Source organism: Microcebus murinus, chromosome 7 (assembly GCF_040939455.1).
Source record: "Microcebus murinus isolate Inina chromosome 7, M.murinus_Inina_mat1.0, whole genome shotgun sequence".
NCBI classification, from domain to species: Eukaryota; Metazoa; Chordata; class Mammalia; order Primates; family Cheirogaleidae; genus Microcebus; species Microcebus murinus.
Window position 1 is genome coordinate 19,114,761 of NC_134110.1, and position 24,872 is coordinate 19,139,632.

Genomic DNA, 24,872 nt, shown 5'->3' on the forward strand with positions numbered 1-24,872 from the left:
CCGGTCTCCAACTTCCGCCCCTCCTCCAGCCGGCCAAGGGGGCACGCCCATTGGCGCGCGCAGGCCGGGCAGCCAGTAGGCCCTTCCAGCGGCCCGGATTGGTCCGGCCGAGCACTCACCAACCAATGGGGCCCGCCCCTGCCCTCGACCACGCCTCTCCCCTATACGCGGGCGCGCGACCGCACCGTCCCTCCGGGGCGCGCCCCGGCTCCCCGCCCCCTTTGCGCGCGCTGCTCCCCGCGGCCGCTGCAGCCGCCTGTAACCTGCGCCGCCAGGATGTGGCTGGGGGCTGACGTCGGGTCCAGATGTGGCCCCGGCCCCGCCCACCCCCGGGGCCGGGCCGCCCACACCGAGCCGCGGCGCGCAAGGCAGCTGTCCCGCCTGCCACAATGCGCGGCGAAGCTGTGGCCGCGACTTGGCACGGTCGTCCCTAACGTCGTTGCTCCGCATCCTTAGGACAGGCCGCCCCTGACGCCGCGCGGGAGCCCACTGGTCCGCGCCCCCCCCATGCGTTCACTCTTCGGTGCCCCGCCGGGCCGGCGCCTCACGGACGCGGAGCCGCGCGGGTGACGGCAGAGGCGGCTGCGCGCCCAGCCTAGCCCAGCCCGAGGAGAGGGCGCGCCGCGCCCCCGCCCCCCGCCCGCCCGCTCTCCGGAGACCGTGGGTGCGGATGCGCCGCTGACGACTCGCCACGACGAGCACTGCCGCCGGCCCGCCGGCCGGAGCCCGCAGCATGGCAGCCGCCGCCTATGTGGACCACTTCGCCGCCGAGTGCCTCGTGTCCATGTCAAGCCGCGCGGTCGTGCACGGGCCGCGGGAGGGGCCGGAGTCCCGGCCCGAGGGCGCGGCCGTCGCCGCCACCCCCACGCTGCCCCGCGTCGAGGAGCGCCGCGACGGCAAGGACAGCGCCTCGCTCTTCGTGGTGGCGCGGATCCTAGCGGACCTCAACCAGCAAGCGCCGGCGCCCGCCCCGGGGGAGCGCAGGGAGGGCGCCGCGGCCCGCAAGGCTAGGACCCCCTGCCGCCTGCCGCCCGCGCCGCCGCCGGCCCCCGAGCCCGCCTCCCCCGGCGGCGAAGGCACTGCGGCCGCGCCCCCCAGCCCGGCGTGGAGCGAGCCGGAGCCCGAGGCCGGGTTGGAGCCGGAGCGGGAGCCGGGGCCCGCGGGGAGCGGCGAGCCCGGCCTCAGACAAAGGGGTCGGCGGAGCCGAAGCCGTGCCGACCTCGAGTCGCCGCAGAGAAAGCACAAGTGCCACTACGCGGGCTGTGAGAAAGTTTACGGGAAATCCTCGCACCTCAAGGCGCACCTGAGAACTCACACAGGTCAGTGGTGCGGCGCGGGCGCCAGAGCGCGCGGACGCGGCCGGCGTGAGCTGCCCGGCCACGCCCCCGGAGCCGCCGGCCGGGCGCGGGGCGCTGGCGGCTGGGAGTCGGTCGGGGACTCGCCCCTTCCCCCGCCGCTCCGTCTACAGCCGCCCGGCGCTAGGCGTGAGGCGGGTCCCGGCTCTCGCAGCCGGCGCCCGCTCGGCGACCGCGCCCCCGCCAGGCACGCCCCCTCCCCGGGCGCGCTCGGGCGAGGCCGCGGGGGCGGATGTCGTCATCTGGGCCGGGGGCGGGGCCCGCCCAGACCTGGGGGCGGCGCGGGCAGGTGCGGGCGGTGTGGGTGGGGACGGCAGCGTCGCTGCTGACGGTGGGGCGCCGGGAGCCAGGGGTAGGGTGGGTGTCCCCCCTCCTACGCCCCTCCCCCGCCGCCTGCCGCGCGCTCCGGAGGGGAGGGGCCGGCCCAGGCGCGCGGCGGGCGAAGTTCACGCGGGGACAGGGCTCCCTTTAGCCACTCGGCACATTCTTCGCTCTCTTCTTCCTGTAATTTTTCCAGCGCTCTAAGGTTTAATTTGTCGTAGCCAGAGCCAGCCACGGCGCTTTGCGACGCGGGGGGCGGCCCCGGGTCCCAGCGCCCTGCCCGCGGCTCTTTGTGGGAGCCCCCGCCCATCCGGCCGGCGGGGGCGCGCCCTGCCCGAGGGGCTCCTGCCCCGGCGGCGCTTTCTCCAGAAAGGAGGGCCCTGCGCGTAGCGGGCACGGCCGAGGCCCTCTTCCCCGCCTGCCTCTCTCCGGCTCTGGGGCCGGATGCGGGCAGGCTGCACCTGCACGGGGGCGGGCCGCCTGAGCCCCGAGCCTGGGGTGCTGACCGCCGCCCGCCCCCGCCAGCCCCGAGTAGTAGTTCCCATCGCGCGGCCCGCACCTTTGTAGCTGATTCATTTATGGCGGTTTTTGTTTTTCTTTTTAAAATTTCAACACAGACACTTTAATAGATGGCAGTCTCCCTCTCCCAGTTTGGTTTTAAAAATCGTCTGTTTCTCTTAGCTCGCGTCAACTCTTCTGTGACACTTTACTCTTCCACCTTTGGGGCAGGTTGGAAACCCAGCTAGTTAATACTGCTACCGTGTTCTCATTTGTAACTTAGCTCACATGCGATTAGAAAGCATAAAAAGAAACTACAGCCTTCGATACCCTAGAGCCGAAGGCCCTTTTCTCCCGTACATTTGGAACTGAGCGGGTCCGAGGTCGCAGGTGAGGCGGGCAGACCTCGAACTAACTTTCTGCCGGCCGGCCTGGTCCCTTGCGGTGGCCACCCCAAACCACGTGGCAGGTGATGGGGCAGAGGGTGAAAGCGAGGCCATTTCCAGGCAAGCTGGGTCAATTAAGGGTGAGTGGGCTGGGAGCGAGGTAAGATTAGTATAAGGCTCCGAGTTCCGTTTGGGAACTGCCGCTGGGTGGGTGTGGCTGTTGGGGAGGGTCAAGCTAGGTTCTCAACCCAGCCGACCCTGCGGATAGGGTGGGGGCAGCTCTTGGGGCGTGGCTGGGGCTGAGATCCTTTTTGGAGGGCGAGGCTCCTCTTGCTAGGCTAGGAACTTAATGTTTGGGAAATCCTGCAGGCAGTTTCTAGGTGGCCTCCCACCCAGCAGCACCTGATTGCTGGCTTCAGGAATTGGGGAGAGGGGGAGGAGCTCGCAGTCATGGGCGGGGCCGGGTGTACCCTGGCCTCAGCCCTGGGATGTTTTCCTGGTGGGCTTGCCCCCTGGGTCAGGCTGTGCTGGCCCTGAGCGAGTCCCTTGGCTGGAGAATTGGGGCAGGGGCTCTGGACACCCGGGCCTCCTGCCATAGGGTTGGGTTCAGTCTCTTTGGATTGCCTGGAAACTCAAGACTGGCAAAAGAGAATAGAACCAACCCTCTTTGCCGCAGTGTACGTTCTTAGAGCCGGGAACCTGCTCCGCCCTTCAGGTGAGCAGATATCAGAGGCGCAACCTCCAGGGTGGATGCAGGCCTCCAATTCAGAAGTGTATGGGGCTCCGTGAGGGGTTGGGGGGGGGTGATAGGGGCAAGGTTTGGAGAGAATGCAGATTCCCAGGACCTGGAAGCTGACTTACTACATCCAGTTCCAGCCTGCATCTGGGAACTGCATTTTAACTGGTACCCCAGGTGAATCTGATTGTAAGAATTGCACATCCCAAAAACCTGCCCCTGGAGGGAGTCTGGTTCAGCAGCTGGTGGAGGACACCTCTGGGGAGCCCAATTCCAGTCCCTGCCCAGGTGTGCAGAGCATAAGTCACTGGTGGTGTTCATAGGGGAGAAGGGAGCAGCACACAGAAGGGAGAAGCTGGCCAGGGTGACTGAGAGGCTTGGCCACGCTAGGATGGCTTCATTGCAGACAGGTTCAGAAGTGGATGTGGTTTGGCTTGTTGGTCTCTGGAAGGGTTCTAGGAGTCTCTGCAGGCAGTGACTGAGGTCATGCCAGGTCCTCTACTACACTAGGACCCCTCTTCCCAGGACCCATAGTGATTTCATGGGAGAGGGTGAGTATCAAAACCACTTTAGCCAAGAAGGTAGCCAGGAGCTCTGTGCTGTTTAGGTCTGTGGCCAGGGATGGATTCCCAGACCTCCTTACAGCTTGGAGATGTCGGCCCTGACCACCTAGAAAGTCTTCAGGGAAATGAGTTCATGTATGTGAAGATCTTTTGGAAGGTGCAAGGGTCAGCCTTGATTCTGGGGGCATCAGGCATCCCTTGGGCATGGCCCTGCTCTGATCTTCCACTCCAACCCCCTGAGCAGCTACTTGCAGAGAGCTTCCAGTCATGGTTAGCTGTGTGGTCTCCCACTCCCCCAGTGGTCATCCTGTGGACAGATTACCTTCTGTCACAGTTAGGTAATTGTTGATGTTATGGGAAATGCTCAATAAAACAAAACAAAGGAAAACATCTTTTCAGTTCAAGCCACTTTTTGTTTGGCTGATCAGAACTTTCCATCCCAGACCTAGAAAGTTTGCTAAGACTAGCTTTGGGGAGCAACAAGACCAGGAGCAGATTTTCTTGGAGGCTCAGAGGCTTTGGTGTGGAAATTTGAGGACCTGGAGAAGGAAATACTGGACTGGGGCCCTCCTGAGGGCAGCTGAGTTCTCTGACCCTGCCAGGTTCACAGCCAAAGATTTCTGTTGCTGTCGGAGTGGTGGGGTTTGGCAGGCCCAGCTGCCTGGGAAAGGCAGCTTGTCAGAGTGGAGGGCGACTGGATGGGAATTGTTTTACCCAGGGAAAAGCCTGGCTTGTTGGTGGCCACGATGGCCAACACTTTGTTCCTGGACACGCCCAGGCCAGGGCTTTCCTTCATCACCCAGCTGCAGTGCCCTTAGTTGTGCAACTCTTTAACAATGCAGAAGTGTGTGCACAGAATATGCAAGCCTCTCCCCCTGACACCCTGGCTAACCACCATTACCCTATGTTGGTGCATCTCTTTCCAGACCTTCTAAATGGATTTGCACATATACATACATGTGCATCCACATAGACATTTTTTAAAAATACATAAAAACATACTCTTTTGCTAGGCTTTTGTTCTTTGTGTTTGCCTAAATAGGTATCTTCATTCTTTTCCATGGCTGTATAGTATTCCAAAGTGTGATTATATGGCTACACCATAATTTATATAACTTTTCATCCATTGAAAGGACAGCCACATTGCCTTTTTTGTTTTTTTACTATAACAAGTCTTACATTAGTGGACTCCAGTGCATATCTGTCTTGGCACAGAAGAGCTGACATTTCTGTAGGATTAAGACCTGGTAGTGGTATCCACAGGATTGATGAGTATTAGTTAAATCCCACGTGGCTTTACTATATTGACTTAAAAGACATGTTTTTAAAGGAAATAGACTGCTGTTCTTGGTTTCCCCTGTGCTGAGGGAGAGACCTGTTATGTCACCATGCTACTTTTTTGAAAATTTTTACTTCTCTCAGTTCTCCTTTTGCATGTATGAGAACTTTGAGAACAATTAATACCAACAAAACCGCTATCACTCTTGCACACTTCGTGGCCGGGTCTCCTTTAGTTCTGGTTTTCCAGAGACTGGGAGTGCCTGGTGAACACCCAGCCCCTGCAGCCAGTAGGCAGGGGCTGCCGTGGTGCCATCTCCCCCTCCCTCCCTGCTGAAAGAGGGCTAGAAGTTGTCCTGGTGAGTAGGCTGATAGCACCACGGACCGCAGGTCATTTAATCAGTAGCCCTATGTCTGGGGCTTCAACTCTGGAACACAGCAGAGGTGGGGCTACATCCTTCCAGGCAGGTGTCGAGCTTTGACAGCCCCTCATGCCAGTAGGTCCTGTTTGCTCCCACTTTGCACATAGCTTTTAATCCAGTTGGTTGATTCCTCGACTTAGCAAACCAAAAGGGGAAGGAGAAATACTTAGATGGTAGCTAAGGCAAGAGAGGAGACAAACCAGCAAGTTGTAGGCATATGCACGTGTGCGTGAGCTCGTTTTTGAGATAAGGTCTCACTCTGTTGCCTGGACTAGAGCGCCGTGGCGTCAGCCTAGCTCACAGCAACCTCAAACTCCTGAGCTCAAGCAATCCTCCTGCCTCAGCCTCCCGAGTAGCTGGGACTACAGGCATGCGCGACCATGCCCGGCTATTTTTTCTATATATATTAGTTGGCCAATTAATTTCTTTCTAGTTTTAGTAGAGACGGGGTCTCGCTCTTGCTCAGGCTGGTTTTGAACTCCTGACCTTGAGCAATACACCGCCTCAGTCTCCCAGAGTGCTAGGATTACAGGCGTGAGCCACCGCACCTGGCCTGTATGTGTGTTTAATTGAAGAAACCCCACACAGCTGAACAATGCTGGAACAGATGTGCCGTTTGTGGAGGGGCATGTCATTCCCTAGTGGTCCCTGAGGCCTGCCCGAGAGAACTGTGATAACTAACATTCATAACAGTGATCTTTCGATATTAGGGCATTGTAAAGTGTGTCTGGTTTGTACTTTAAGAAGGCAGTTGAAATAGTTTTAAAAATAAAAACTCCTAGACTGGTATACTCAGCTCTCATAGTCCTATCTTAAGACTTCTAGACTGCTTGCCAGGGGGCAGATACTGTTCTGTTTGCATTAGTTTATATCACGTTATTTAATCTTTTCAAGGACTCTATGAAATAGATACTTTAATTACTAATTTTCAAATAAGGAAACGAAGGCTCAGATGGATTGAGAAGTGTGCCCAAGGTTACACCGCAAGTGAGGGTGGAGCAGGGGTTTGGAGCCCGGGTTTGTGCCTGGGCAGCTGCTCGAGTTGGGTGTACCCACTGTGCCTACTGCCACTCCTGTCTGGACCTGCGTTCCAGGTGACAGCAGGTGAGCAGGGCCCCATAGGGTTAGAAGCCTGCACATCCCCAGCACACTGCTTCCCACACACATTGTTATTACTTCTGAAACGTTAAGGGAATAGAACAGTGAACACTCATATACTCTTCCCGTAAATTCATCGGTTAATATGTTGCCACATTTATCTCCTTTCCTCCTTCCCTTTTTTCTCTATTACATTTTTATCCCATTTATGTATCTCCTCTCTTTAAATATTGTATATTATTTGATGCATAGTCCATATTCTGTTTCCCTAATGATCCCTAACATGTCCCATATAGGATTCAGGATCCAGTTTATCACACATTGCATTTGGTTGTCTTGTCTCTTTAGTTTCCTTTAGTTTAGGATATTCGCCACCATCTTTTGGTCTTTTGTTGCTTTGGCATTGTAAAGATAGAGGCTGGTTGTTTCATAGATCATCTTAGAATCTGGATTGGTCTGATTGTTTCTTCATGATTAGGTACCGCTTAAACAAACTGTGGTGTCAAATACTACATAAGTGGTGTTGGGCACTTCCATTGTACCATGGAGGCAGCACAGGATGTCAGCTCAGCCCGTTGTTGGGTCACGTGTTTAAGGTAGCCCACCAGGTTCAATCCCTCTATTTACCTGGTTGGCTTCTATCTCATAAAGTCTTTTAAAGTCAAAGGACAACTTGGGGGAGGTTTAGGTGCTCCTTTCCCCAAACAAACAAGGCACCCTAATTTTACTCCGAATGAAATGTTTCCAGGTGATATTTATAGCCAGCTCAAGGGGTAGTTGTGAGTGTGTTCTTGGTCTGCCCAGCCCGAGTGCTGGCTAGTGGCCATGGGCAGCCTGTCCCCCAGGCCTGGGAGGGCCTGCAGCTGGCCACACCCTTAAAGTGGGGCTTTACATGCTTTCAAGAAAAAAAACAAATATTGGCCCAAGTCCACATACCTCACCTGAGCCTGTTTTTCTTTCCTTTCATAGCCCCAAATGGGATTATTTTCTTGAGAAGTCCACTTCCCGTCACGATGGGAATAAACTTCTCTCCAGCTTGGCAGCTTAAAAGCAGCCGCTGTGCTTGTGGCCAGGCTTGGCGCAGTAGAGACAGCTGCCAGCACAGTCCCCAGGGCGAGAGGTGTTCAGAGGCTTTGGCCACCACTCTGGGCCAGCATAACAGACACTTGAACACCAGCTTCTTACTCTTGTTGGCATTGATTGGACAGTAGGCCCTTGTTGTGAGACAGGAGAAATCCTCAGCCAAAATCTCTGCTGTTTGACACCCCGCCCACACACACACATGCCCCTATATATACACATACATGACATACGTACATACATGTGTAAGTGAATGTGTCATCCTGTTCATTATTGTGGCTGAACCGAGCATCCAGACCTGGAACATGGTGGCCATGTGGAACCTCTGATTTTTAGTTCAGCTTCAGATCTTAGAGTCTGTCCTCACCCCTGGCAACTGTGGATCAGCTGTTTGTGAGTCAGGCTCTTGGAGGAGGCATGGAGTTTCCTCAGCTGAACTAAGGCTGTGGTAGAAAGGCTGTCTGTCTGCCCCTCCGCCCCCCATTTTAGTGACCTGGCTCTGCCGTGTCTTCCACGATGCTCCCGATCCCCTCCTGACCCGGGCCTGGGCTGTGGTCGCCATTGGCTGTTGGGCATTGTGTGTGTGTATGTGCGTGTCTGTGTGTGGCGGGGGACACACAGCATGGCACCAAGGGCCTGAAACACAGCCTTGACAAGTCCCTAGTTTTTACCACATCATTCTGGACAGACAGGACAGAGGGCACACCTCCACAGGTTTTTTTTGGGGGGGGTGGGGGTGGAGCGTGGGGGGGGTTTGTTTATCGTTCTTCGTTTTTGAGGCTCATTGCACAAAAAACACTTGCTAACCAGAAACTTGGCCACACTGTGTGGCTGTTGGCCAGCCTGTCCCAAGGTGACCTGTTTGGAGAAGCACTGAGGCCTGATGCCTCAGATTAAATGTCCTTGTGCTGCTGCCACAGGGCGTGGCCTGCTTTGTGTGGGTGGGTGACCCTCGGTCCCTGGGCACAGAGCACAGGCTTATCTCCTGGGAGCTGGAGCCCAGGGTGCATCATGGAAGAGCTTTGCAAGAAATGAGGGCCCCAGTTAAAAAATCACTTGCCTAAGAGCACATGGCTGTGTGCCTGCCCTAGGCCCCCAGCTCAGAAGGAGCTTCTGAAGGTGGAGTTCTGGCAAGTGCCTGTCTTTTGTAAACATGGGCCAGTTGGAAGGAAGCTGAGGAATGGGTTGAGGGTGAAGTGAGCTCTGAGGAGCGCAGCGGCTTCCCTAACCCTCCACCCCCGCCATAGCCACTGCACAGATGTGGGAGGGAATCAGCGAGATGGTGACTGAGCAGCCTGATTCGTGGCTGCTGATCCCCTGGGTGGGATCTTCACTGGAAGGCTGGCAGTCAAATGATCCTTCCCCAGCCCGGCCTCAGTGGAGGGCACATCTGCCTTCCTCTCCTAGTAAGGAGAGCCCTTGAACACAGTGGAGAGCCTCATGGCCGTTTGGGACAGCTAGGGCCTTGTGGTTACATATGTGGGACCTCCCCACTTGTGGTATCTTGGGGCAGGTCAGTGGCTCTTCTCAGGGCCTAGAATCACCGCTGGGATTGTGTCTAAGCTGTTGATGGTTGTGGCAGGGTGGGAGGTGGGCAGGTGCTCCCTGGAGACAGGTATGCGTGGGTTAAGGAGAACAGAGAGTCTGTCTTGGGCCACACCCAAGTATGTGTAGGACCTGTGAAATAGCCAGGAATTTCCTCCTCCTGTAAATTCTTCCTTTGAGCGTTTTCACTGTCTTTAACTCTTTTATTGTATAAATGCTCATTGAAAAGAAAAAGGATAAAGGAAACTTGTGGCTGTAGGTGGAAGTTAAAGGTAATGGCAGCGCATGAATAGGAGTTTTTGTAAGAAAGAGTTGGAAAAGAGATTGCAAACAGAGAAAAGGCATATGTGAGTCTCAGAACCCTGGGAGGGGCCCACAGGTCGTTGGCCTCAGGTTACCAGGAGGGTTAAGGCTGCTTGCCTGGGCTGTTGGCTGGGCGAGCTGTTCCAAGGCTAGTGTGGCTCCCAGAGAGGGTCTTGGGGCTGGTGCACCCGGGCATCATACCAACAACAAACCCCAGCGTGTTTTCACTGAGTAAGGGATGATAACTGTGAGTTAATTACATAGTTGCCACTCATGAATCTAAGACAAGTAGAAGTGATGGGGAGTCTGGTCATTTGGCTGTCTGTTGTCTTGGTTGACACATTTTTGCCTGTCTGCTTTCCAGACTTACTGCTGATTTTCCTCTCCCCACCAGCCAGTCATGTTTGGTTTGCCTGCTGGTCACTACTGGTGTCCTTGCCTCCACCCCTAGGGCCCTTTCCTACTGGGGATGCTGAGTGACCCAAGCAGAGTGGGTGGGGAATCAGGTCCTCTCCATCCCATTGCTGAGGTCCCACCTGCTTCCTCCGCTGGCCTACACTTGGAAGGATTTTCCTGTGCTTGTTCATAACTTGCCATTTTTGTCTCCTAGCACAAGTGACGTGGGAGGTGGCTCTAACAGCATGCAAGGGTCCACAGGGACTCTGGCTCCCTACGGCCATGTGTGCTTAGAGTGGGTTCTCGAGGTTTGACTGCCTTTTCCAGAGGGCTGTCTTTTTCTGCACAGCAATCCCTTCTTTCTAAAATTACAATCATGCATCACTTAACAACAGGATACATTCTGAGAAATGCGTTGTTAGGCAATTTTGTCATTGTGTGAACATTGTAGAATGTACTTACACAAACCTAGACAGTAGAGCCTGCTCCCTAAGCTGTATGATATGGTCTGTTCTTCTCAGGCTACAAACCTATACAGCGTTTGACTGTACTGAACACTGTGGGCAGTTGTAATGCAGTGGTAAGTGTTTGTGTATCTAAACATATCTAAACATAGAAAAGGTACAGTGAAAATACAGTATAATAATCTTATGGGACCACTGTTGTCTGTGGAGTCCATCAGTGACCAAAACATATGATGCATGGCTGTGCTTTGCTGCTTGGAGTCTCTGTAGGATGTCACCTTTCATCAAGCTGTAGCATTTTACGTCATGTCCCCTTTGTGACTGGTGGAGCGAGGAGCCCACTAGTGTCTGCTCTCAGGGCATCGTGCAGTGTTGGTGAGCAGGCAGGTGGGTGTCCTGAATGATTGTCAGGCCTTCGAGTTTTACAAGAAATTTAGCCTTGGTTACTTACAGGTTCTGATTTGAAGCTGCCCTAGTGATCAACTGGGTATGACAAGTCAGCATTTTGCTTTGGACAAATTACATCATTCTTAAGTTTACTCACTTTATTTAGCCTTTGATAAACTTCGACGTTTATTTCCCTTTCCCTGATCTTCTTCATTGCCCTGAATTATGAGCTGAGCATTAAATTCCTTTGCACATTCAGCACTGCACATGGGCTCAGAAGACAGATGTTAATATTTATGTGTGAGTGTGTATATGTGCATGTGTATGTGTGCCTGTATTTGCATGTGTGTGTACACAGATGTGTGTGTGTATGCACGCTTGTGTGTGCATGTGCACACGTGGTCAGCCATGCAGCTAACTCTCAGAATAATTGTTCTGTTGGAAGCAAGCCAGTCCCCAGGCGTCTGGCCAGGTGGCGCAGGCTGCAGCAGAGATGTTTGTTTCTCCTGGTCCCGTGAACCCCAGTGGGGCTGCATCCCTTAAAGGCCTATCCCTGCGAGAGCAGGGGAGGAAGGAGCAGTGTGCCGAGCTGTGGCTGTGCAGGCAGGACCAGCCTTCATGGTGGAGGAGGGACTCTGAAGCTGAGCTGGAGGGAATGTACTCTTGGTCCCTGATGGGGGCACTCCATCTGGGGCCATTCTGACCCCAGGTCTCTCCTCCTCCACAAACCAGGGTGCCCAGCAGCCTAGTGTGGGGTCCTGGCCCTGGCCTGGATGGATGGGAGCTGAGCTCTTTGGCTGCCGGGCTGAGGGCAGCCTAGCCTGGTCCTCTCTTCACGGACTCCTCCTTGTACTCTGAGATTGGAGTGTGTTCCTAACTTGCCTTCAGGAGTTGCTGACCCTCAGGACAAACAGCAGGTGGGTCTTTAGGAGAGCAGGGCCCCAGGGCTTGAGGAGGGTGGGTGAAGGCGCCTCTCCTTGGTGCTTAGTCTGGGAGACCCTGCAGGGGAGACTGTGGCTTCCTCTTTCTGCCCTCTGGGGACACCCTGGTGGCCCATCCCGTGGGGTGTTGAGAGAAGGTGGCTTGGTTGGCGGTTCCTGGTCATAGACATGGTCCGCCTACACAGGAGAACTAGAGGTAAATACTGGGTTGCCTAGGCAACCTGGGTGCGCTAAGGCTTAAAGTGCTTGTGGCTAGTGAAGTTCCCAGCCTCTCGAGTTTCTAGGATGGGTTTCTATTTTGATTTTTTTTTAATTAGCTCGAATGACTAAGTTACCAAAATGGCTGACCTGGTTCCTATAATTTCTTAATAAACATTTATCTTCCCTTTATAGGAGGAGCCTTTCACTGATTCATTGACTTTTTCTCTTAGGCGGTGGCAAGGCCCTGGTGAGGCAGAAGAGGGGTGGCACAGAGGGCCCCTCACTGCTACAGCCAGCAGGGCCACAGGCCAGGAGAGTGCTGGCCGAGGTCCATAGGCTGGAAGCACTTACGTAAACACCACACCAGGGTTTTATTGGCTTTAGGGCTGATTAAGTTACGTGGAAAATTTTGGGGAGATGCCTCTCTCCTTGGGAGTGTTCCGATGCCCCTAACTGGAGCTTCCAGAAGCCGTCAGACAGACGGAGAAGTCTGAGCACACAGAACGCCCTCCCCACCCACTGCTGGGCTCTCCTGCCAGAGGCCTGGCCCTCTCCCCAGAGATCAAGGTGTGAGCTTGTTTTACACCTTGTTGCAGTTGACTTTTTGGTGTTTGCTGTTAAACTCTTAACTGCTTGTGCAGGTGGCCTGGGCTGGCTACACCTTGTCAGTGTCTTCCTGCCTCCTTGCTCACTCTCAATGGGCCTAGGCAGCGCTATGCAGTGGGAAGACACAGCAAGTTTCTCGTATGGGCCTAGCCCTTCACCTTGCTTTTCACTGTGCTTCCCACCCATCAATTACCTTGTGCAGAGTCACTCGCCCCATGGTGGAGCCAGGTGAGTGTATAAGAAAAACAGCTTCATTCATTTTATCATCAGTAGGGCTGACCCAGGTCACCCTGGTGTGTGGTGTGTCCTGTGAGCTGCTCTGCAGTCATGCCCAGGTCTTTATTGTAGGTGTGCAACGCCACTTGGGGCCTTGTCACGACACAGACCCTCAGACTGAGGATGTGCTGAGTTGCCCTGGGCTGCCCTCTCTGCCCTCAGGGCCAACCCCAGGCTTGGACCTGCAGCACAGACAGTTGTCGTTGCCATGGGGGCAGGGCTCCCCAACCTAGCACTAAAGAAAATGTCTAGATTTGCTGCGTTTATTTTCGAATGAGGTCCTGGTGTTGCCTGCTCACACCTCAAGTCTCCCGGCTCTCCCCGTTGAACTCCAGGCAGCTCTCCCATGGTAGGATGCAGAGCCCCTGGTGGCACCCCCACCCCTCGCATCCCTCCTCATCTGGGCACCGAGCCACCACCTCGTCATCCTTTGTCTCTTTTGTAAAGCAGAAACAGTCCTGGTGACACAGCCCCTTTCAGGGATGTATACAGAATTTGATTCTTTGGTGAATTTAATTTTTGTAGTGTTTAAGACAAAGCTCAAGTGAAACATATTGAAATGGTATTGAAAAGTGGTAAAGGAGTCCAAAGCAGGAACACCTTTGGGAGTTTCGTGAGATGCCCCGTGTCTCTGTGTTTGAAAGTCCTGATAGCCTGGGCTCTGGACTTGGAGCCTCGTGTCATCACTGCATCTCTCTTCCCAGACAGCCCTGGCGAGTTTGACTCTGTAGATGTTGTATTTTAGTAACCTTCTTTAGAAGTTTCCCAATATCTTTTTTTTTTTTTAAATCAGAGAAAGGCCTTTTTGCCAGGTTGTGCTTTGTTATTGAAGCAAAGAGACAATGTGTCATGTTGATGAGGACCTCTGACTGGCTGTGGAGTCAGAACAGGTTGAGCCCACCTCTGGGTTTAAGTAGGTACTAGGTCATTCCCTAGGATTCTTACAGCCTTCCCAGAGTGCCCTGTGGCAGGGCGTGTGGCCTGAGCCTCATGGCATGGCAGCCCCAGGTTCATCCAGCCTCGGCTTCCATGTCTGTAAAATTCCCACCTCAGGGTTGCTGGAGGATAAACCAGGACCCAGCTGCAGAAAGGCGGTACAGACCGGGAGGTGTCAGGAGCGTCCTGTTGTTGCTATGGAGACCCCATTGCTGGGCACCAGGCTGTGCTCAGACTAGGGAGTAGTGGCCTCGTCTCAGGTGAAGCTCATTTGATACCAGGTAACCCAGCCCTCCCAGGTACTACAGGCTGTACCTGGCCAGACTCTGATTAGTAGAAGTGGCTGAACTAAAACCTTGACCTCAAGGTGAAAAACTTGGTCACCAGTCTTCAGAGCAGTTCTTGACAAGCCCATCTGTTTGAGGTGGACTTGGGGGTTGCCCCTCCACTCAGTCAATAGTCTTGGACCATCTCATGATGACAGGCAAGACTCTGCCAGCAGGTGACTATGCCAGTCCTGCCAAGTGACTGAACCCAAAGGGAAGGACTTCCTGAGACATACTCTGGGCAAGACTTTCTGAAACGTGCAGTCGTGGTCGAGGGTGACGACTGACCCCTCGGGGAGGCCAGTGCCCTGCTTGCTACCCAGCCTCTCCTGAGGCCCAGGCGCTGTGATGGGTTTGTAATTGACAGCCCTTCTTTGGCCCGGAACAACAGAAATCCTGCCTGCAGGAAAACTTGCTTCACTTGACCACTTTATAACAGCTCCTTCAAGTGGAGTGAGCCGTCGCTGCTGTCAGCATCATAGACGTCAGCAGCCCGGGAAATCCCACTCAGGACTTACGTCTGCTATTTTTGTGTCTTGCCTGGGCTTCTCTTGTTTCAGCAGGCATTCCACTTCTTGTTTACAGGAGTAATTGCCTTCATGAGCTTCGGGCCATCTGCGGATACATTTTTTTTTCCTTTATTTTCTTTCTTTTTTGGGACAGCAATTCTATGTTTGCAAATATGAGAATTGTTTCCTAAAGGGAAGCACGGAAGCATGCTTGAGGCTGGCTTTTCAGCTGTTGAACCATGGTTTCATACCCTTTCCTGCTTTCTTTCCATCTTCTTGTAAGTGTGTTTAGCATCAGAATGCTTCCTGTGTGGTTGGAGATGAATATTTTGAATGACTGTAAGTAAGAGTATTGCCTTCCTTCTCTACTCATTCCAGAGCGTACTTGTCAATGTCCCACCAGGCAGAGCCTGCTTGCTGGGTGGGGGTAGGGGGCTGTTCCTGGGATTGAGGTTTCCATGCCTTCCTGCTGGCCTGGGACCTTTGCTTGGACAGAGGCGAATGCTGAGGCACAGGTGCCGTCTTTGTGCCCTGCTCATGTGGCCTTGAGTGGGTCTCTTCCCTCTTCTGCTCTGAGCTGAGCCAGGGCCTGTTCTGCACCCCTGCCAAAGGCCTGCCAGCTCAGTTGTCCACTTGGCACCACCGTGGGAGAAACAGGAGCAAGGCCTGCAGAGGCAGATGCCTTTGGGACTCCAGACATGCCCCTGTCCCTTTTCACAGGCCAGGTGCACGCAGCCCCTCCAGCAGCCTCCTGTGGACCCCAAGCCTGCATGTGCACTGTCCCGGGCCTCACCCCCAGCGGTGGCAGGAAGACCAGGCTTGAGGCTGCTCACTTCACGGAGAAGGCAAGGAGACTCATGGGTGTGTCTATCCTTCCATGGGGACCAGCGGGTGGCTTAGGTGCTCACAGGCCTTGGTGGGGTCCTTGTGCCCACCTGTGCTGGCAGCATCCTGAACCACGGTAATGCAAACTGGATTTTATGTTAGCAGACGACTGTAGGAAGTGACCTGGAAACGTTTTCTATTTAAACTGCCCATTGTCATTGAGAGCTGCCTGCTCCAGCTTTCCAGCAGTGCACATGGCTCAGCAGGCCGAGCTGGATCTTGGAGATATTTCAACTGACTGTGGGTCACTGTGACTCTACATGGTCTCTTTGGAAAGGCCCGAGGACACTTTGCTTGCACAGAATTAACTGTCTCCTCGGTCTTCCTGGGGGGCTTCATGTGGCTGTCAGACTTAAATATTTCTACCTTGGGGCGGCCTCTTGGACCTCTGCCCCTGCCTACACTTTCCTTTGGTGTGCTACTGGTCTGTCTTTGTGTAATGTACTTAGTGTCCCTTCTCCCTGGGAGACTGCTCATCATTGCTAGGCAGAGGCGTTACATGTGATCCCTGCTGGACTGCTGCTCAGTCCATACTTGTGCACACACAGCCTGGCTGTCAGGGGTGACTTTGACCCCGGGTGATGCTCCCCAACTCCCTGGGACAAACCACAACTACCTCCTGTTAGACCCTGGTAGCTACGCTGTCCTGGGCCTACCTCTCCAGCTCCAGAGGCGGGGCACTCTCCATTCCCGCGCCCACACCCGAGCAGATGTGGACACGCCAGGAGGGTAGCAGGCACCTGGTCTCACGCCCCTCCTTGTGGCAGGACTGGAGGAGTGTCAACAGAGAGCGGTCTCCTGTGCATCTCCATTGCCCTCCCTCACCTGCAGTTTCAGACTGGAGCACACCTGAGAACAGGCTGTGGCTGGACATTACCATGCATCCTGCTGGTAGGGGTTCCGGGGACCAAGGGCAGGAATCCCTAGCTACCCAGACACTGGCTAGACATGGCTACTCGGTGCCCTGGCTGGTAGCCTTTGCCTTTTAGAGTGGCCTCTAGCCCCACTGTCACGGGCCTGGCCCACAGCAGAAGGGCTCCCTTGCTTTTTAGGAGCTGAGGCCGGGTGGGCTAGGCTGAGGGCAGGTTTCTCTCCTGCAGGGGGAGGGTTTAGCTGGAGGGAAGATGTGGCTGGCTGGTGTAGGATTTGTTCTAAGAATGTGGAGAATGAGTCCTGGTTTTTCAGTCTGCAGATTTCTGTTCTAAAGGCTATAGGACCTTCCTTTTTTTTAAAAAAAAAATCTCATGTAACCAGTGAAGAATAGAGTTGGAGTGGGGCAGGAGTGAGAGTGGGAGGGCACTGTCCTCAAGCACCCAAGGACAGCCTGCAGCAGGGTGGCTGTGTTGTCTGAGACCAGCATAGGGTCCTCCCTCTGCCCTCCTCCCCCTGATGTGGAGAGGAGGAGGCCAGCTGAGTGGAGTGTGAATGAGGGGTCACAGGTAACCAGGAGAAGGCCAAGGTGCCAGCCTGGCGGCCCCTGCGATAACCATGGGTGTTTAGCCTCGATGCTTCTGCCGGGGTGCAGGCCGGCCTTTGGGCTGGTCCAGGGAGTGCAAGCTGTTGAGGTCTGGGGCAGGTGCTTTCACACCGTGGTGTTGATGTACCCTGCTAGCCCTTCAGAGGGTGCTGCCCTGGCCTTCCACCTGTGTGCAGGTGGGGGTTGGGTCTGGGCCACGTAGGGTTGGGCAAGAGGAGGCAATGATGAGATCTGGCCGCAGCTGGGGCAGAGCAGAGCAGTCCAGAGGCAGGCGAGCTCCCCAGTTCCCTGACTGGCCGTGCAGCTGGGGTGAGAAGCACCAGGCCCAGGGGAGGGAGGAGAAGGTGGCTGGGGGTCAAGGGTGTGGTGGGGGCTGGCCCAGCTGGGGTCAGCAGACAGTGCTGGGGGTGGGGGATATGGAGATTTACGCGTTCCCCGAGTGTCAAGAGGGGCCTGGCTCTGGCTGGTGCTTCTGTCCTTTGAGGATGTGGTGGCTGTGAGAGTACTGCTGTGTGGCCCCCATACGCTGCTTTGCTGGCCTCGAAGCCTGGGCTCTGCACCTTCACCCTGCTCCAGTTGGGGCGGCACCCCTACCCAGCCTGGGGCCTCCCTCTCATCTGGTGCCTGCCTGGAGAGCGCTGGGGTGGGGACAGGTCTGGCCTGAGTACCTGCCATGTGCCAGCAGTGGGCAGCAAGGGGACCTGCATGGAGTGTGGTAGGATCCCATCCTGACACTGGCAGGGAATCCCGAGGGAGGGAGGGAGGAGTGGGGTGGAGAGGGCCTGTGGCTGCCCAGCCCCCTCACCGAGGCCTCCTCCCTGCTGCAGGCCCTGCTGTCTGCACCCAGCTGACGCGACAGCCGAGTCTACACACCAGCCTGCTGTACAGTCTTCAGGCGTTGCTAGTCATGTGACGTCATGTTTGCGCAGTCAGTTTACCAAGGGCAAATGATGACCTCCAGGGGAGGGCTCCAGCTGCCCCCCGTCCTCTGCCACCTTTCCCTCTGCTGCCCCATGGGTACAGTTTGCAGCCGCTGATGGGGAGTAGCTGTGCCCTGTCTCTGGCTCTGGGGGGCCCTAGGGAGCGCCTGTGTGTGCCAGCACCGGGCACAGGCGTGCGTGAGCCCCAGGCTGGCAGATGCCTTCCTCAGGTCGGGGTGTCCTACAGCCTGGACTTTCCCTCGTGAGCCCCAGCAGGTCCCCACAGGAACCCAGGGCTGTTCTGCACAGAACACCAGCTCGATGATCTTGACTTGGTTTCTGGGAAGACCACCCATGTGTGGTTTCCAGAAAACACCTTCTTCCTTTTTCTGAAACTCACCACCTCTCCCCACCATCTGTCTTTCTCTGAGTCCAGAAGGGGACCTTTCTGTGGCCTTTCTCACCCTGGCCACAGGCCCAGGCTCCCGCACAGCATCCCCCTCCTTCCCCTCCTGCCTTTGGTTCCCTCTAAGCTGCCCCTTCCCCTCTGGTGAGGGGTGACAAGGAGCCCTGGGGCCGCAGCCTGGCGGGCTTTTCTCTCCCACCTGCTCCCTCCTCAGTCCCTGCCTGGACCTCAGTCTCTGGGCCTAGGGGCTTCTGGGCCAGGCCCCCAAGGCTCACGCTGCCCCCCAGCTCTTTCAGGGCATGGGACACCCTCTCTGTGCAGGCCCCCAGTCGGCCTGCTGTGTTACTCTGCGGCCGTTCACTTCCGTACATTCTTTTCTCTTTCAAAGGCATCACCTTGTACTAGAAGAAGAAATGAAAATACCACCTGTGCCTTGAAATCTTTCAGTTTCTAAACAGGGACATCCCAGGCATTGAGTGGTAGGGCCAGGGCTTCTAGGGGTGGGTCAGTGCAGGCCAGCTCACCCCTCTCTGCCACTGCGCCCCTCCAGGGGGGCAGCATCAGGAAGGGTCTGGGGAGGTGCAGACTGGCAGGTGGGTTGGGTGGGCAGGCAGGACAGAGGGGCAGCCGGAGTCCCAAGTCCAGGGGCAGGAGCAGGCTGTGGCACCAGGCAGGCCTGGGTGGGAAGCTCGGTCCCCCCACCCACTGGCCTCCTTCGCTATGGCGAGGTCAGGTCTGTGACAGGGCAGGGCACTGAGCTCAGCAGGTGGGAGGATTTGATGGTCTGTGAAACTAGAAGGTCAGGCAGCAAGTCTGGGTTTGGATGCTCTCCCAGGCCAGCAGGTGTCCCCTACAGTGAACTGTGGGCAGCACTAGGCTTCCAAGAAAAGATTCTGTGGCCCAGCCTGGGAACCACCTGGGAGGACCAGAGGACCAGCTTCTTTGCACTTCGGGAAGTGCTGTGGGTGGGGAAAGGGGAAAGAGTTGCAGGAGCTGGGACAAGGCTCCTTCCTGAGAGGGGTGGTGGGAGGTGAAATCTGGAGGCTTGGGGCAGGGAGGTGCTGCCTGGGCCTTCCTGCCTGCAGATGGCGAACCTTCTGGCACTGGATGTGCACTAGCCAGGCAGAAGGGACTCTCAGGAGGTCGGGCTGGGGCAGGGCAATGAGAGAGGCAGGGGGGTGGGATCCAGGGGTCATTCTGCTTTGGAAGTGCTGTTCCTAAGAGAGGGCTCTTAGCCAGGTAGGTGGGTGGGATGGGAGGACACTGAGGTAGGGGAGAGCAGGAGGTGGTAGCATGACTCTGGAAGCCAAGGGAAGAAATGGCGAAGGGGAAGTGTGTGTCGCAGTGGCTGGGCCTGCAGATACCATCCTGCCATGTACAGCTTGAGGGACCCCGGCCTCTCTGTGCCCCCCTCCCCCAGCCTCTGGGGTGGCAGGATGCAGGGTGGGGCTGCCTCAGTCATGGCTGTAGTGTTAGCACCTATGGTTATACCATAATGGGGTGGCTTAAAAACAACAGAAATTTATTTCTCATGATGCTGAAAGCTGGAAATCCAAGGCATTGGTAGATTTGTATTGAAGGCCCTTTTCCTGGTTCATAGATGGCTGTCGTCTTGGTGGAAGGGGGTGAGGGAGTTCTCTGATGACTCTTTTCTAAGGGCACTAATTCTATTCATAAGGGCTCCACCGTCATGACCTAATCGCCTCCCAAAAGCCGCACCTTCTAGTGCCATCACCTTGGACGCTTGGGCTTCGACCTAATGAATTTCAAGAGGCCACAAACATTTAGACCATAGTACCGCGTGTTCTCTCCGAACCATGGAGTGCAGACAGTGGGGTGAGGTAGGGGACTGTGTCCTCTGCTGCCCCACTCTCTCCACTTGCAGGGGCTTTTTGTTACCTAACTTGGGAGGGTCATGGTCTGTGTCTGCCACTCCATTTAGGGGAATCCCAGCATCTGGGGAAATGGCTTCTGCTGCTGCCCATTTAAGGGAGGGGAAACAGACACTGCCTTCCCAGTGCCGTCATGACTTCGACACATCTCCAGAGCCGGGGATGGACTGACACTGCCAACCCACGTGGGAGGCAGGTGTCCTGTCAGGTGGCAGTGGGTACAGCAGCCCTCTCATTGGTCAAACGGCCACCACATCTGGGGACTGGGCCCAGGAGCCTGCTTGCTTCATGCTGCGCTGACCGTGGACCCGAGACTCCAGGGCCAGGCTAGCTCCAGCCACATGCCAGCCTCTGCGTAGTCACCTCTCCTTCGGTACGTCCATGGCTCCTGGACGCCTGAGTGCGAGGGCGCTGCCCCTCTTCTTAGTGCCTGGCAGGAGTGGGGAGGACACTGGCTGGTGCTGCAGGAGGAAAGCCCGCCTGGCCCGGCAAGGCAGGTTTGGGCCACGCCTGTGCTGCCGTGCTGTGACCCAGGCCAGGGAAGGATGGGAGCCAGGAGCAGGGGGCTTCCTGTCCTTGGTGCTCTTTCAAGACTGTCCGGGGTTGGGTCAGGGGCCGGTCACCGCTCCCAGTGACCCTCCTTGCCAGTGTGAATGTGGGTGTGAATTAATGAAAAGCAGATGAGTTCAAATGTCCCTGGAACTCCACATAAAGTTAGATGGTAGAATGTAATCAGCCATGTGTTCTTGGCTGAACCGAAAGTACTCGGAGAGTTGCTGAAGCTGCCAAGTTGTTGGAGTAACCTTTGTAGAATTTGTGAGCATTTCATGGGATGGTGTGCTCTTCCCCACCAAGTGAAGCCCTAGAGAGAATTCCCCTGACCTTTAGCCATTCCAGAACCTACAGGGTGATTTGGCCCTCACCCTCTGTTTTTAAGTCAGTAGGCACATTACAAGCTAGGAAGCTGGTCTGCCCGAGTCACTGTGGGATGTTCGGCACTCTGACCTGGGGATCGTGGACAGGGAGAAGAGGCTTTGGGACTAGGGAAGGGAAGGGGGGCAGCAGGCGCACAGGGGCCCTGGATATCCACCTGCCAACCACATAAGCCCAGTGTTCAAAACCTGTCCTGGGCCTCTCCCCAGCCTGGGTTGAATGAGAAGGACTGTCTCTTGGGCTGGCAGGGGGACGTCTGTGAACTACATCTCATTACGGATCTCAAAGGAAGGAGTATGTGTGGTTCTGGGCAAGGATGTTACACTTAGCTTCTATCCTCACCAGATGCTTAAAATTTGTAGTGTAGGGAATTAAGTCCCTCCAGGGTTTAGGGTAAAGGAATTGAGATCCAGAGCTTGGTTCTTTGCTCCTGTTTCACTGGGCAAGTTTTTTGAGAAGGCATTTTGGTACAGAAGGTGCTCTCTGGTCCAACTTCCTCCACTTTTTCATGGAGTCTGGGACTTACACGGGAACTGGCTCTGTGTCCTGGCCTTCATACCTCGAAGAATGCACAGGGCAGTTTTGGCCTGGGTTTGGCCCTCTAGGAGGGCCTTAGAGGTGGCCAGGCCAATGGAAAAGGTGAGGCCCAGTGAGCTCTGAGATGCGGCTATGGCCAGAACACAGGACTGGCACGCACTGCCCTGGGGTCCATTCAGGGCTGCAACAGTTTTGAATAAGTAAGGAGTCTGGCTTGTAAGGGAGGGCCTTTCTCTTAGAACATGGTAATGACATTAGTAGGGAAGCTAGGAGGGGGGAGCATTGGTGGAGATCCAAGTAGAGAATTCCACTTGGATCCAAGTGTCTACAGGAATGACTTGCTTTTTAAGTTGACCCAAATCCACCATCCCTGGACCTGGTGGCAGTTTCTGAGAGGGTCAAAGCCTGAGAAACCCCAGTCAACAGTTAGAAATGTCTGTTCAGCCCACATCACGGACTTGCTTGTGGTGTTCCGGGCCAGGGTCAGATGGGTGCCTTGTTCTGAGAAGGTGCTTTGCCAACAGACCATGATTTGAGTGCCTTGCTTTTGTTTTTATCTCTAATTGTAAAAGTTGAGCATGTTAACTAAGGGTGATAAGGGAAACAGGGTAGTATCAAGAGAAAAATTAACAAGGAGGAATATCAATAACTTTAATCCCATCGCGCACAAGTCACCACTGGTAAAATTTTGGATCATCCCATACAGTTATTTTATGCCTTACGTTTTCCTGCCTTAACATTCTATTATGGTCACATCCTAAAGCTCTAACTGGCTTTTAACTTGGCCATCACGTTTGTCTGGGGTGCCCTCATCTTGCATGGTGTCGCCGGTGACTGGCTCTTCTGGAGCAGCCTGTGATGGCCACCCATGGTGTGTGCATTCTCGTTATTTCAGTGTGAACTCCTAGGAGCCACCAAAGGAATGTGCATTTAGGGGCGAATTTTCTTCTTTTCAGAAAGGAAGGATGAATCTAATAGCCACCAGCAAGGCATGAGAGTGCCCACGTTCATCACCCTGGCGGGGGTGGGAGGGTTGTCATTAGATGTCTAAAAGGGTTTTGCAGTGTACAGAAGTCACTGTTGAAGTAGAGTTTATGCAACAGAGGGGGCCCCAGGCTGCTCCTTATCCCAGAATTCCAGACTGAATAGGCCTCCTCTGGACCCTCTGAGGGTTTGTGGTCTGGCCTTGGACATCAAGGTCCTGAGATCTCATGGTCCAGGGAAAGGTGTTTGTCTCACAGCAAAGGCATGGCCTGTGGCTGGCCATGCCCCAGTGTTTGCAGGTGGCCTTCCACACTCTCCAAGGGACTGGACAAGGAAAGGTGCCCTGGGCTCTATGTGTCTGCTCTGCAGGCTCCCCGGGTTCCCAGCATTCTCTGTCCTTCTGGGATGCACAGACCTGGTGGCATCAGTGAGAAGGGACAGGCCGTGTGAGTCCTTTATGGCCTAGATGTGGGCTAGACACTGGCCCTATGGCTGCCTTCTTCATGGGCCTTGGGGTCAGCCGGCAGCCTCAGCAATTGCTGAGATTAGCACCCATGTGCAGTGCTATTTGGTGTGGCTCTGGCTTCTGGCCCTGTGGCACCTACTCTCTCCTGGGGACAGGAGCACCATCTCAGGGCTGGGGCCTATGTCCTTAGCCTGTGCATTTCTAGCTTCCTTGTGTGCTTCCCAGTTCTGAATTATGAACACTGGGCTGGTTTATTTCCCTTAACATTTGCAAACTGTTAGGTGGCAGAGATCAGTGAAAGGAAATTTAGTAAAAGATTGTTAAACCCTGTGCATCACAAGGCTGAAGCAAGTTCCCTTAGGAATGAAGGAAGGACATAATTTTCTAGGTGCCAAGCTATGGACATCACCAGATGGAACCTTGAGGCCACCGACCATTAGGACCTCAGGGTAGCTACTCTGAGTTTTTGTAGGGGGGCCAGTTCCCTGACCATGGAGTGTGGCAAGGCTGAGCCATCCTCCCTCTCTGTCTGCAGCCACCATGGGGCTGGCCTGGGCTGGGGCTCCACTGGCGCCTACTCTGAGCATGCGGCTTGCTCGGACTCTGGGTGGGCCTTCCAGATAGGGGTGGGCCTTCCAGATAGGCAGAGGGTGGTGACAGGGAAGGGAGCCTGGCCTGGGGCTGGGCTCAAGGATGGCTCTACAATTTAATGGCTGTGTGCCCTAGCTCCCCTCTCAGACCCTCTTTGGGCCTGATTTCCTGGCCTGTTACTTAGAGAGTTTTACTGGCTTGTGTTAAAAGGCCAGTGTCTGGAGGTTTCAGAGCAGGAGCTCGTAGCCCTGGTTATGGGGCTTTTACAGCCACTGTGCCTGACCACTCAAGAAAGGAAGTCATGACCAGGTTAGTGATTGGGTAGCCCGTCCGAGTTTTCTGAGTTAGCCGTTAGTGCTCCTGCGTGCTGCCTCCATAGTCCCCTTGTGAAGGAGGGGAGCCCTGGTAGGGGTCTTGGGCTGGGCAAAGTCCCTGCCATCTGGCCTGGCCCACGTGGGGGTTTCTGTGTTGGGCCTGGTCCCGGCAGGGATTGGGCTGCTTCCAGATCTGTTTTCATTTTCAATTCTCTTTCTTGCTAAAACCACCTCAGGGCTGAAGAGAACAAACTGTTATCCTCAGCTGACCTCAGATTCCTGGCCTCAATTGTTTGCCGTTTGCTAATTTTAGCTTCTGATCATTTCCACCCTTATCCTCCCCCCAAAGGGAGACACAGACCAAGAATAGCTGCTGGGAAGGGGGGCTGCGGGGGTTGTGGCCAGAGTTCCCACAGTGATCTGGCAGGACGTGTGGGGGAGCTCGTGCATGGGCCTGGGGAGGAGGGGCTCTCAGGCAGGCAGGGACCCCGCCCTGCACCCCCCAAACCAAGGACTCAGCACCTCAGGGGTGCTAAGGTCCTGCATGGCACGGACCTTCCTTGGAGGAGAAGAGGGACTCCTGAGTCTGTTTCTCCTTTTAAACAGAAACCGGAACAGGCTGCTTCTGGGAAAAGGGTCCCCTCCCTCCACCCCCCACAAACTGTCCTGCCTAGCTCACAGACCTAACTGACTCCCCGGCTCCCCCAACCTCCAGGACCCAAGTTGTAGTCTGGGGTCAGATGTGGCAGATGTGGCGCTTGGCTGCAGCCAGGCCCAGGGGACAGCGTCAGGCTGGAGGGCCCAGGCTTGTCCAGGCCCTGCCCAGCAAGGCACTGCCCG

At 55.3% G+C, this 24,872-nt stretch overlaps 1 protein-coding gene across 1 annotated transcript in view; it reads left to right on the forward strand.

The window, feature by feature from the left end:
* Positions 1-295: 295 nt before the first annotated feature.
* KLF13 (KLF transcription factor 13) overlaps positions 296-24,872 on the forward strand; it is a 48,905-nt gene continuing 24,328 nt past the window's right edge. Inside the window, exon 1 of the mRNA XM_012764621.3 lies at positions 296-1,319. Coding sequence (XP_012620075.1) covers positions 734-1,319 — 586 coding nt within the window. The 5' untranslated portion in view covers positions 296-733. The remainder of the gene's footprint in view (positions 1,320-24,872) is intronic.